The 12,775-nt window shown below is 40.4% G+C and overlaps 1 protein-coding gene across 1 annotated transcript in view; it reads right to left on the reverse strand.

The window, feature by feature from the left end:
• ITGA4 (integrin, alpha 4 (antigen CD49D, alpha 4 subunit of VLA-4 receptor)) overlaps nucleotides 1-12,212 on the reverse strand; it is a 78,423-nt gene extending 66,211 nt beyond the window's left edge. Inside the window, exons 1-2 of the mRNA XM_011959433.1 lie at nucleotides 11,086-12,212; nucleotides 10,620-10,741 (exon numbers count right to left, since the gene is read on the reverse strand). Coding sequence (XP_011814823.1) covers nucleotides 10,620-10,741; nucleotides 11,086-11,282 — 319 coding nt within the window. The 5' untranslated portion in view covers nucleotides 11,283-12,212. The remainder of the gene's footprint in view (nucleotides 1-10,619; nucleotides 10,742-11,085) is intronic.
• Nucleotides 12,213-12,775: the final 563 nt, after the last annotated feature.

The following is a 12,775-nucleotide window of genomic DNA, read 5'->3' on the forward strand; positions in this document are numbered from 1 at the left end:
AAAAGTTAGTACAAAGCTAGTTAAGTACATTCTTTACTCCTTCCCCTTTCATTGTTATTCATGTCACCAGTTTTAGTGTCATTGCTCCAAGTGTGACAGGGACTACAGGAGATTAGATATTTGACCTTTTATGTCACCTCCATAAGGGCAGATTGACTTTTGTTGACAGCAGCATTCCCACAGCTCAACATAGTGCCTTACATGCAGTAGGCAGGAACTTAATATGTATGAGGCAGGGAATTTTGAACTACATTATATCACCACAAAAAAAAACCCTTTAACTAGAATATACTACTGCATAATTATCACCAGACTTTCAGGGATCTAAGCTTTGGAGAGGTCTTTTCTCTTTACTATGATTGTTCCCTACTTCTCCTTCCAAAATATTATTTTCTTCAATTTTAAGACAGTAACAGATGGTCTGAAAGGAAACAGTCTCTGAGTTTGAAGATCTTTACAAAGGATAATTTGTGAGTGGGATGACTTAAGACAGAATCAGCTGGGGTCCACAGAAGATGTCTATCTCAGAGGGTTTCTGCAAGGACTGTGGAGTAAATGAGATATGTGTGACGTGTTTGGATGACAGCCTGGCAGAGAAAACATGCAAATGTTAGTTGCTATTGACATCATTATATTAAAGATTAATGTCAGCATATTAAGCTGCACATGCATTGCAGCATACAAGCTGGCTCGTAAAATATATGTGGCATATCATTATTGGGGAACTGGAATCATACACATTAACTCATTTTACACCCACAGGAGTAGCAGAGGATGACTGTATTATTAATTCTATTCTACAGAAGAGAAAATTGAGTCTTAAAGGAATCAAATAACTTGCCCAAATCCATAAGTGGAAAGATTAGAATAAAAAATATCTTTGATCTCTAAGTTATTTCACCCTATAGCATAGAACAATAGAACTCTAGAAATATTTCAGACATATGAATTAACTGAAATCTATTCCACTTTCTGAAGCTTTTAGCTGAAAATATATAAAATATAGTAAATCTGCCTACAGACTGTACAATCAACTTTCACTTGTTCAAGAAAAAGGTCACTTACTTGTTCCCTATCTTGCCCTGCTTTTTTCCTCCCTTTAGAATGGTTCTCAGTATTTTGGCATTTCCACTAAAGAAAGAAGGACCAGGGAAAAGGTCAGACTCTAAGGTCTTCTTTCTATACAACTTTTGACAGGGGAAGTGAAATACTTTGTGGCTAGGAAAGCCTGGGACTTTCAAATGCAAGTAAATATCTGCTTTATCTACCTGCGTCATTGTACTGTGACTTCCCCACCAATTCAGACATTTGACTGTGGCTGTCAGTGTGACTTTCTGGCTACTAAGACAGCATACACACTTACCTGATCTTTCAAAACTCATGATGTGATGTGAAGTTTCAGAAAAGGAGTAAAAGCCCTTACCTTCCACCAACTGCCTTTTTTTTTTTAAGCTGGAGCTCTATTCCATTATAAGACAAATCCTATACATTTCAAACTGTTCCACTCTAAAGTTTTTCTTAAATAAAATAATCCTGAAACATGAATGACCTTGTTCCAATTCCATGTTTTATAAAGAGTCATTCATTCAAGATATTTTCTATAAAAGCAGTAAAGTATATAAGCCCTTCACTCACATAAATTCAGATTAGGAAAAATATGAGATTAAAAGTGAGAAAATCAATTCAAATATGACAACATGACAAAATTTACCATTGCAGGGCTATGAGGATGACAGAAAATTTATGCTTGTGTATGCAAGAATGCCCGGCACCTAGTAGGTGGTCAATAAATGAATGATAAATGCCTCTGCTCCTCAGGGTACGTACATTATGGTGCTTTAAACTGAGCCAGCAGAGGGCGCTCACAGTGCTGCAAGAATTGATCAGCAGTCTTCAGCTTTTTAATTCAAATAGCCCCTTAGTTTTCCCTTTTAAGTCCTAATACTTACTAAATCCATTAATACTAATCCATATAGTATTTGACTATATTAAACTATGTACTCTTTTCACACATCTAGTTGCACCTGGTGGCAATGTTTCTAAAGGATAATGATGTTCATGAATTCTACCATAATAAAAATAATTTTGGGTAATGAAAAGTAAAATATCCAAGTTTTAGAGATGATAAAGGACATAAAAGTATTAAACTTCTAGAACTCTTTTCCTCCAGCTAGCCTAGTGGCAAATAAGAGTCAAAAGAGCAAAAACATCAAAGTTAAAAACCAAAGTTAGTTTTTTTAAATGTGTTTAAATGTCATATTTTCATATTATCTAAACAAAACCTGACAATAGCCAATAATCATGCTCAATTTATGTGAGAAACAGTTTATATAATTGTAGGCCTGGAAAAGCCAGTTATTTCGGCTCTCTTTTTTTTTTTAATCTTATTCTATTTAGAAAGAGTTCAAGAGGTAAATATCCCCAGAGAGTAGTGCCAAGCTTTATGGTTGTAATTTTATAAATCTGGGCTGACCCTGAGTCATCAAGAGTTCTCAGAACTCTATACAACTAGGTCACTTGTGGGTTTGATTTTAGGTTTGGGGTCTCTGCCAGGGACCTTGTTCTCAAACTTCTTCAAAATCCCACAGAAAATGTACACAAGTCTTTTTAATAACTGAAGTCAAAAATGTGCCCCAGCTGATGTATCTTGTAAACATAATTTAAACAGGGAAAGTTACTCTCTAATTACTAATACTTATTGCATGCTTACTACATACCACAGTTTTAATACATGCAAAGACATGTATTAACTCACTTTTCATAACATCCCTATGAAGTAGATTATCACCCCAATTTTATGGATGAGGAAGCCAAAACAGGGGATGACTAAGCACTTGCCCAAGGTCACACCACTTGTAAGTGGGGAAGGGAAAGGATTAAAACTCACACTATCAACCACCATCCGATGCTACCAGACAATTATTGTTAGTACTTTTCCATTATTTTCAAATATGGACATTTTGAATAATCCTATACTATTCTGAAACAACCTATTAAAAGAACATATTTCAACCTCTAACATTAGAAAACAAGGAAAGACAATTCTGAACCTCCATGGTTTTCAATTGATCTCTTGGATTTAAAAATTCATTTGAAAAAACACACTAATGTGTGGATGCCACTTTGTATATCTTTGAAACAAGAAAATACAAAAATGTAAACAGAAAATACTCCAGGGAAATCTGCTTGGTGATCAGTATTAAAGTTCTATGCTTGCTTTTGGAATTCACAGGGTAGGATGGCTGAAAAGAAAACAAAAAAAAGACAGCAACGAAAGAATTAAAGGAGGTCAGAAAGATAGGAAGGCTTAAAAATATATTAGAGAAAAAACAGTGAGGAATGTATCATATTATCCCAACCAATGGAGGATCAGAATGAGATGAAGAGTTATAGATATCAAAGGACGTTTCTCTGGGCAGAGTTTAAAGGATAAAATAAGAGGTTATATTGACAATGACTGGCAGACAAAACGATAATAGTGTACTGACTTCTAGAAAACTTTCACAAGAAAACAGACTGGTATTGTGGTGAGGTAGACTTCCAAGGGATTCATAAACAGATGGTACACATTGACCAGCATTTTCTATACAGGGCATAATGTCAAAAGAACATGTCTAATCCACTGCACACAAGAAGTCCCATAAAAAAGGGGTTTTTTAAAACTAAGTCTACAATCTTACTATTTTCTGAACATTTTTGTGAATTATAGTATTTTATGTAGTTTATATAAAAAAGATTTTCTATGATTTTTTAAAATTCTCAGAGGTAAACTGAGAACAAGCACACTGCATTACTGAGCCCAGACCTGTCACCTGTATGTCCACTTCCATATTCTAATTTGATGTTTCCAGCTAATCTTAAAATTGAAAATCCCTGCTTTTAAAGACAGTCATTTTCAAGCTCCTATTTCAGGAGTAGGTGTTACTGTTTGAACTACCTGATATGAGTCTTTGGAACCCAAAGCGGACTTAGATACTTTGGAGTAAGGCTGAAATGTGTAGGAAATCCCAGGGGATTTTGCCCAAATATAAAAAACATGAAAATTATTTCATGTTTATTGAGGACATGTGCTCTTCAGAAACAGTCAGAACTGCGTCCACTACTCAGATTTCACTCCTCCAGGAAGGCTTCTCCTATTCATTTCTTTTCATCACTGTGTGCCTGTCTATTGTCATGCTTATTACATTATCTCATAATTATCCATTTACCTGTCTCTCCCTTCATCTCAACTGAGTTATTCGAGGGCTTCAACCATGTCTTATTCAACTGTGTATATCCAATACATAAGTAATAAAATGTATTAATGAAGGAAGAACCCAGTTAAAAGTTATTGATGCTTGCTATCATCTCACTTCTCAACCCTCTGCAGTGGATTCACCATTAAAGCTTGTCTTACCAACGTTACTAATGAACTAATTCTCTCTATATCTAATGAGACCTCACAGTTTCTCACCCTGGTTGATGTCTTGGCAACTTTTACTACTGCCAACCACTCACCTCTTCTCAAAACAGTCTCTTCCTTTAATCAGATTAATGTCACATTGACCTGATTTTTCTTGCTACCTCCTTGGCTTCACCCTCTTGGTTCCCCCCCCCCCCCCAGTTTCTTTTCTTTTCCAGCGGTTCTCAAGCATGGATGAATACTGGAATCATCTGGGGACCTCTGGAAACTACTGGTGCCCTACAGACTTACCCCAGAGATTTTATTAGTTTGAGGTGGGCCACCAGAACTGTTAAAGCGCCGTATGAGAATTTAAGTTGCAGCCAGACTTGAGCAGCACTATTCTAGCCACTTCTCAAACTGTAGGAATCCTTAGAAATTTGCCATTGGCCATTTGATCTACTTACCCTAGAGAGATGATAATCAAAGCCTTGGAGGTGAATGGGGTTATGTCAATTACTCTTACCTCTGGTTTGCTAGTACAGACCTCTCTACTGTCTACCACACCCATACATGGAACTGATCACTAGATATTTACTTCTATATCTCACAGGAATCTCAAGCCAATGAAACTCATCATTTTGCCAGAAAACCTGCTGGTCTTCCCTCTTTCACTATATTGCACCATCAACCATGTCAAAGCCCAAGTTAGAAACTTCAGTAACATCTTTGGAACCTTCTCACTCAACTTTTGCATTCAGTAATTACCAAGTGCTATCTTCTAAACATCCTCAGAATCTCCATGTTCTTCTCCTTTGTCACTGCCAGTGTCCTTGTACAGACACTTGTCATCTGTAGTCTAAATTATAACAAAGTCTTCCTACACCTGTCTCACTGCCTTCAGTCTTGACCCAGTTACTCCAAAGCGTTCACCAACCTGCAACCAGAGAATATGTCAAACACACAAATCTGATCATGTCACTCCCCGGTTTTAAATATCCTAGGGTAACTTCACACTTAGAGTTGTATCAGAAGTAATCCCTGCCTGCCTTTCTAACCTACAGTTTAGTTCACACTCCGTAGTGTAACTGTACACATTTTTTAGTTCTTCAAAAGCATCGTGCTCTCAAAGACTTCAGGGTCTTTATACACACTGTTTGCTCTTTCTGGCAAATTTTCCATAGCCTCTTCTTCTGGATAACTTCTGGTTATTTTTCAGTTCCCCCACTTGAACACCATTTCTCAGGAATGCATCCCTTTATTGTCTTACCTAGATTAAATCTCACCATACTTTCCTATAATAACCTATCTTATAAACTTTAAAGCCCTTGCGACAAAGAGTATGCTTCTTTTGTAGGCCCAGGTTCTGGCCCTTAGGCATCCCTCAACGAACAATGGAATGGATACATCACCCATGTGTGCAATGGATTTCCACATCTGGCCCTAAAACCGTTGCCAAGGGCATCTATTTTCAAGTCATTGGGTATATCACTCGGTGACAAAGTAAACTTACGGCAAAAACTAACGTGCATTTAGAAAGTCTCATCTCTCAAATTAGGTGGAAACCTCATCCTTTTGGAGATAAAGTTTGGGAAACTGCTGGAAATAAGGAAACTTCTTTCCAGTAATCTGATAGTTTATTAATGAAGCTCTCCGTCTTGATTTTCTACATAATTGTATAACAGCCTTCGTTCAGGATGATTTTTCAAAATGACCAATCTGCAATCTCAGCTTCATAAGATACAATTTAAAGCACATTGCAAATGAAAAAATAAAATGTTATCAAGAAAAAACGTATTTGAAGCTTCAACAGTGAGATATTTGCTCTTTAATGTTAAGCTAATAACTCCTATGAATCAAGTAGAAGTGAGGATTAGGTAATCATTAGTTTAATAATGCAATGCTAATTAAATTCTTACAAATAGGTTATATAATATGAACCAGGAGGCTGGCTAAGGTAATAAAATTTCCAGAAAGAAATCTAAATATGGGTAATGGTGACTAACTTGAGATGGGTCTTTTCTGGAAGAAAGAGAGGCACAGGCCGCTTGAAGGCCCAGTAACTACAGAACACTTACTTTGGAAAAGAAAGTGAAAGTTCTACTCATTTATACATAAATACCAGGAAAGTATCTCCTAAAAAGTTAGTGTTATTTTACAGAGGGAACTTAATGTTTCTCTACAGCAGTGCCATCCAATAGAAATATAATACAAGTCCATCGGAAATTTTAAATTTTATAGTAGCCACATTAAAAAAGTAAAAATAAAATTTTATTTCATCTTTTTATTTAGCCTAATAAATCCAAAATATTATGTAATCAATAATTTTAAAATGTTTGTTTCAATATATAATTAATATCATGAAAATTAATGAGTTGTCTTATACTAAGTATTCAAAAGCCAGTATGTAATTTACATTACAGCTCTCTCACTGCTGACTAGCCACATTTTATGTATTCAAGGCCACCTATGGTTACTGGATACTATACTGGATAGCGTAATTGTATAACTTTAGACTATTACCCAAATGAAAGTCAGTGTGTGTATAATGCTTTCAGTGGTAACTCTAAAGTAATGAAAGATCTGGAGTGTTTTTCGAATAACCAAATAAAGACCATCTTTTTAGTGTAATTTGATAATCATTTCTATGTTTTATTATGTTCTAATTATTTGAATATTGATAGTCCACAGATGGACTATGCTTAACTATATTAATTGAGTCATTATTTGTGACACCTTAATTTAGGAACCAGCTATGATTAAAGTTTCCTTTAAACAAGCCTGATGATGCAGAGTACCCAGGTGGAAAGTGGACCTGTAGAAATCACCTGGGTCTCCTCAGACATAGTCTTCATGAGCAAGTCTGGGCCCAGACCCTCCTGACAGAGACACGACTTTCCTCTGGTACAAAAGGAGTGAGAGAAGAGATGTCTCTTGGGGAGTCAGGAAGGTAGGAGGCGGCCAACAATATATATGCAGGAAGAAAAGCACCTTGTGGTACTATCCAGGAAGAAAAGCACCTTGTACTCACCTAACGTCTCTCACCCTGGGCATTCCAGATAAAGGAGCAGACTCATTTCTGCTTGTGTCATGAATATACCATGATATGGGACAACTTGTCCACAGAGGGTAGGGTGGGGGAGATATGGACCTCCTCTTTTGAGGGGAGGGGTCTATCTGAATTAACCATTGATCTGAAATTCTACAGAGACTCAAAGACGAGTACATGTGGATATTTTTAATTGCATGGGAGATGGGCGCCATTTGAAGACCCTACACCTTCAGATTCTTGATACCAAGTAAAGCTATTACAAAGGAAAGAAGATACCTTACTGACATGGCAATCATAGATCAATCTTTAGTCATTATAACATTTTTTCCTTCAGCCAACAAAATATTTCTCATTGTGTGTCATTTCAACTTCTACTTTTTTTTTTTTTTTTTTTTTTTTTTGAGACGGAGTCTCACTCTGTGGCCCAGGCTGGAGTGCAGTGGCGCGATCTCGGCTCACTGCAAGCTCCGCCTCCAGGGTTCACGCCACTCTCCTGCCTCAGCCTCCCGAGTAGCTGGGACTACAGGCGCCCGCCACCACACCCAGTCAATTTTTTGTGGTTTTTAGTAGAGACGGGGTTTCACCATGCCAGCCAGGATGGTCTTGATCTCCTGACCTCGTGATCTGCCCCTCTCAGCCTCCCAAAGTGCTGGGATTACAGGCTTGAGCCACCGCGACCGGCCTCAACTTCTACCTTTTAATGTGTTACCTTTTAAACTTTTAGTTCAGTTTATTAATTGTCCCTATTAACCTCAACCTGCTTATTACAGATAACATACAGATGATAGATTTAAGTAAACAATAAAGAAGAACCACTATTTTTTGAATATCTATTATGTGTCAGTACTGGGCTAAGCATTTTTGCAACATTAGAGTCACCCACATTTGAAACAGGACAACTGAAGCTATTTTATACAGAAGATTCACACACACACACACACACACACACACTTCTACAGAAGATGACTTATCTATATTTACACATACTCTTGAAACTTCTTCATACAAAATAGTGCACAGCCCACAAACCTAATAATCCTAAAATATCTTTATTACCAATGTATTGTTTTCAGTATTTTATTTCTAGACCGTAGCCTCAATCCCTATTTTATAGCTTTAAGCTACCACTGAATTTATTCTGAATAGAAAGAGGCAGTTTCTTTACATAAAGAATAAAAGATATCTGTATTCTTTAGAACGTCACATGAGAAATAACTTCAGTCAACTCTTCAGCAGATACTCAAGGCATTGCTATCGCTATTAATGTTTTAACTCATTGATTGACCAGAAATCTTGTCTTTTTTCCTTTCATCTCAGTAAGTACCTTGTAGATTGGTCAAAATTTTGAAAGTTAAAAATATCAGTTTGGCTCATTTCTAATCAATTATCTTACTCATAAATCTGGTTAATAAACTTTCCCTCCACTTTTATTCATTCATCCATCCAAAAAAATCTTCATTTAATTCCTATCTATTACATATCGATCATGTTTACATTTCTCTGAGAACAGTCAACCCCCATGCTACACATGCCCAAACAATTTTCCCCTTCCATTGACAGGCACGATCTTTAATATATTATGTCATGATTTATCCAATTAAACACAGACATCCAGAAATAGATTCAGTGTCCATCCAGACAGGAAGTAGGCACTAAATACCAGTAGTTACAATGTCATGGATCAGGAAACTATGACAGGACAACAGAAATAAAATTGCTCCCTCCTGAGACCTTGCCAAGATCCTCTGGCAGATTAAAGTTGTCAGTTCCACTCCCTAATTCTTCACCCACAACTCTCTCATGCAATGAAAATTATGCTTTGCAAAATCACTCCAAATGTATGGGTCTGTGAATGTTTTATGCATTCCTACTGTGATTTCTGGTATTGAGGATGCTTAACAAGAGGCTAGGGCTTATTCTACATGTTACAGACAACTCATGGACTTTTATAGGTGTTCGAAGTTAAAAGTAAAAATTCCATTATGTTTATACTCTATTTGAATTCATTCGAAAGAAAGGAACCAGCTTCACTGTTTGAAAAAGAGCAAAGACTACTATAAAATGCAAAAGAAGTTAAAGATCCAATAACCAATCTCAAAAGTCCCTTTACAGCAAAGAAATATAAAGTACCAATTTTATTCACCATTTACAGATGACCCACCAGCTCAGCAGGCAACATATTAAACCATTCACTTAATTTTATTTGCATTGAAGATGCATACATGGAAGAAAATGGCTTAGACTTTGGACCCATTCAGACCCTAGTGTGACTTTAGTTCCCACCTATCACTCACTAGCTAATAACTTTTAGAAAGGTATTTGCAACTCTGAGCCACAGTCCTCATACATAAACTAGGAACAACATCAACCATGACCCAGAGTTGCTTTGAGGGGAAAAAATTAAGCAATATGTATAGCAGTAACACTTTGGAATAAGATAGGTCTTGTTATTTAATATTCCTTCCTCTTTCCCCACTTGTCTGTGTGCAACAAACTTGTCTTTGAAACATGAAACTTCTCCCCTCTATCAGTACACATTTTTCAACTTGTCACATTGAGACATTGAGAAATGACTGCAAAAAGATGGACCCATATAACATGAGAGTTTTGGATGACGGTTTTGGGAATGGAAAATTATACTACATTAACAATGAAGATGCCAATTTTCCTTTTCTTTTACATTGCATATTGTAAGTAAAACTATCACTTTTTTTCTTTAGACCTTTAGGTTAAACGACGGGATATGGGATCAATTCCAATTGCTATTCTTGATATGCCCCTTAGCCTGTTCTTTAAGAAGGTTGATAGGGCAAAGATGGAAATAAAATGATCAAGTCTTGGCTTAGCTGGATCCTATCCTTAATATGCTGAGACACGCTAAAATGTGCTTTACACACGGAGAGACGGGCGAGAGACGAAGAGAAAATATCATAAGAAATTTCCCTCTACCATAGTTTTTGTCAGCGTACTGCAATCGTTGCCATAAGGAGAAGGGAGAACGATATTAACAGAAAAGGAATCCCTTTTACATTAAGGAGGGAAGATGAGATGGAGTTGAAACTGAAAACTTCACTCTCTTTAAACCAGAAGTAACAGGCGACTTGAATCTTTCCAGGACTTGCCCTATGGTGGGGTCCACAGGGGGGGTCGGGAGGTCACTAACTCCTGGTTCCACACCCAACTCACCCAGCTGGAGCTGTTCGCATGTCCTGCCGGGATTCTTCCCGATCCTGCATCTGTAAATCGCCCCGGGATTGATCACTGAAGCGTTGGCGAGCCAGTTGGCAGTGGGCGCACCCACCACGAGCCTAAAGCGAGACACGTGCACGTGCGCTCAGACGTGAGCTGTGCTGCCCACTGAGCTCCCTGTCGCAACAGATGTGCAGTCGGCAGCAGGGCCGCTTCCCCACCTCCTCTTCCGCCCACCACCCCCGACTCGAAGTTCCAAGACCTTGCGCCAGAACGCACCCGGGGTGCTGCCACCCCAAGATAAGTTAGTTTTCCTGGCAGATCTCCAGCGAGCTGGCACTCGCAGCGTTTCCCTCCTGCCTCCTTGGGAGGGAGAAAAGTTTGAACCGGGCAGGGAATCCCTTGGGCGCCGTTCTCACGCCGCTCTGAGCTGCTGAGGACTCATTGGTCCAACTCTACTCACCATCGGTTCGCCCCGTGGCTGTGCAGCACGACCGAGTAACCGAACAGCGTGTTGGGCGGGCCCTGGTAAAGCAGCGGGCTCTCAGTGTCCACGTTGTAGGGGCGGCCGGTCGGGACCCCCAGGCACAGCAACAGCATCACCGTCTCCCGGACGGCGGCCCTTCGGGGACCAGGTTCGCGCCTCGCTTCCCAAGCCATGCGCTCTCGGTGGGGAACATTCAACACTAAACGGCCACTGCCCCAAAGTTGCACGGGATGCGACGGTTGGCCAACGGGGAAGAACGCCCCAAGAGATGAGGCGCAGCGTGTCCGGCGCCGGCGGGCTACAGAAAAGGAAGGAGGGAGGGGAGAGGAGGGGAAGTCGGCTCACCGCGGGTGGAGCGATCCGGCTGGCCTGGGATGCCGCGCACTCGCCCGGCCCCACTCCCGGTTTCTGCTGCTCGCCGGGAGCTTCGGGTTCTCGCGCTGATTCTCCGGGTACGGGTCGCTGGGTGGGGTCCCGGGCGTGGTGCGGAGGCGCAGGGCCGGGCCCCGTCTCCCCTTACGCGCGGCTGCAGGGGGCGCTGGGGAGCCTCGGCTGCGCAGAACGCGCGCCCCGGCCCGACCTCCCAGCCCGCAGAGCGCGGGATGGCTCTGGGCTCAGTAAGAGCGGACCTAGATGGAGCACCGGCTTCCCCTTGTAACAGTAGTTGGGGCCTAGAAGCGGAGCTGTGTGGTCCCAAACCGCGCGCCCCTCGCTGTGACCGCCCAGCCTCTAGCAGGCAGCCCGGCGTGGCCCAAATGCTAGCCACAAACTCGGGGACTGGGACTGCGGCGGGGAGCCGTCCAGTTCTTTCGTTGATAGTCAAGCACTGTGTCTTGTTTTTCAGGTGTAGGCAACCACTAGATAAATTATCAAGAGCCACAGATTAAAAACAAAAAAAAACAAACTCGCCGAAGACCCCTGGGGAACATTTTAGTGACAGAGACGTTATGGCTATTCTCTTCAAGACCCACACTCGGCACCCTTCTATGCCCACTTCCTTCCTCCCCACACTTCCTCTGCACCCCGGCCTGTGTGCGTGAGCAGGCGAGCAGCAGCCGCTCAGGTTGAACGGCAGGCGGTTATAGGCTGTGGCCGACCCTAACAGAGAGGTTGGGTTAAGGAAGCACTGTTACTTGATTCACTTTAACCAATTCTGATTGCTCCAACTGGTTCTTGATTATCCTCTTTTCACGCACCCACTCAGTTTCCACGGGACACACCTGCTATTAGGGGTGTAAACCTCAGTGTGGGGTCAAGGTCCTAATGAGCCTCTGAAATGTGCCGGAGAGCCATGACACAACACACCTGGACTGGGTAGTGAGTTTCATTCTAATGCAATCCAGGTGTGCCCTGCCTTTGTTTTTTGTTGTTTTGTTTTGTTTTTTCCCTTCAGCAACCAGAGAGACAGTCATAGGTGATTATTGGACCGATATTTTCAGGAGATGAAGGTCTAGTTTTTTTATTGTTGCTATATGTAAAAAGAAAAGCCAGGAAAAGTCTGCATCAAAGAGTGTGTCTGTGTGCTAAAACCCTGCTGGAATAACACATCTGACACTAATGACAGATACATAATTAAAATGCGTATTCATTTATTCAGCACATTCATGGAGCAGGCACTTGGCTAGGACGGCAGGATTCCACCAAGAGTAAGGCAGGACTGATACAA

The sequence above is a fragment of the Colobus angolensis genome, unplaced genomic scaffold, assembly GCF_000951035.1.
Source record: "Colobus angolensis palliatus isolate OR3802 unplaced genomic scaffold, Cang.pa_1.0 Scaffold492, whole genome shotgun sequence".
Taxonomy (NCBI): domain Eukaryota; kingdom Metazoa; phylum Chordata; class Mammalia; order Primates; family Cercopithecidae; genus Colobus; species Colobus angolensis.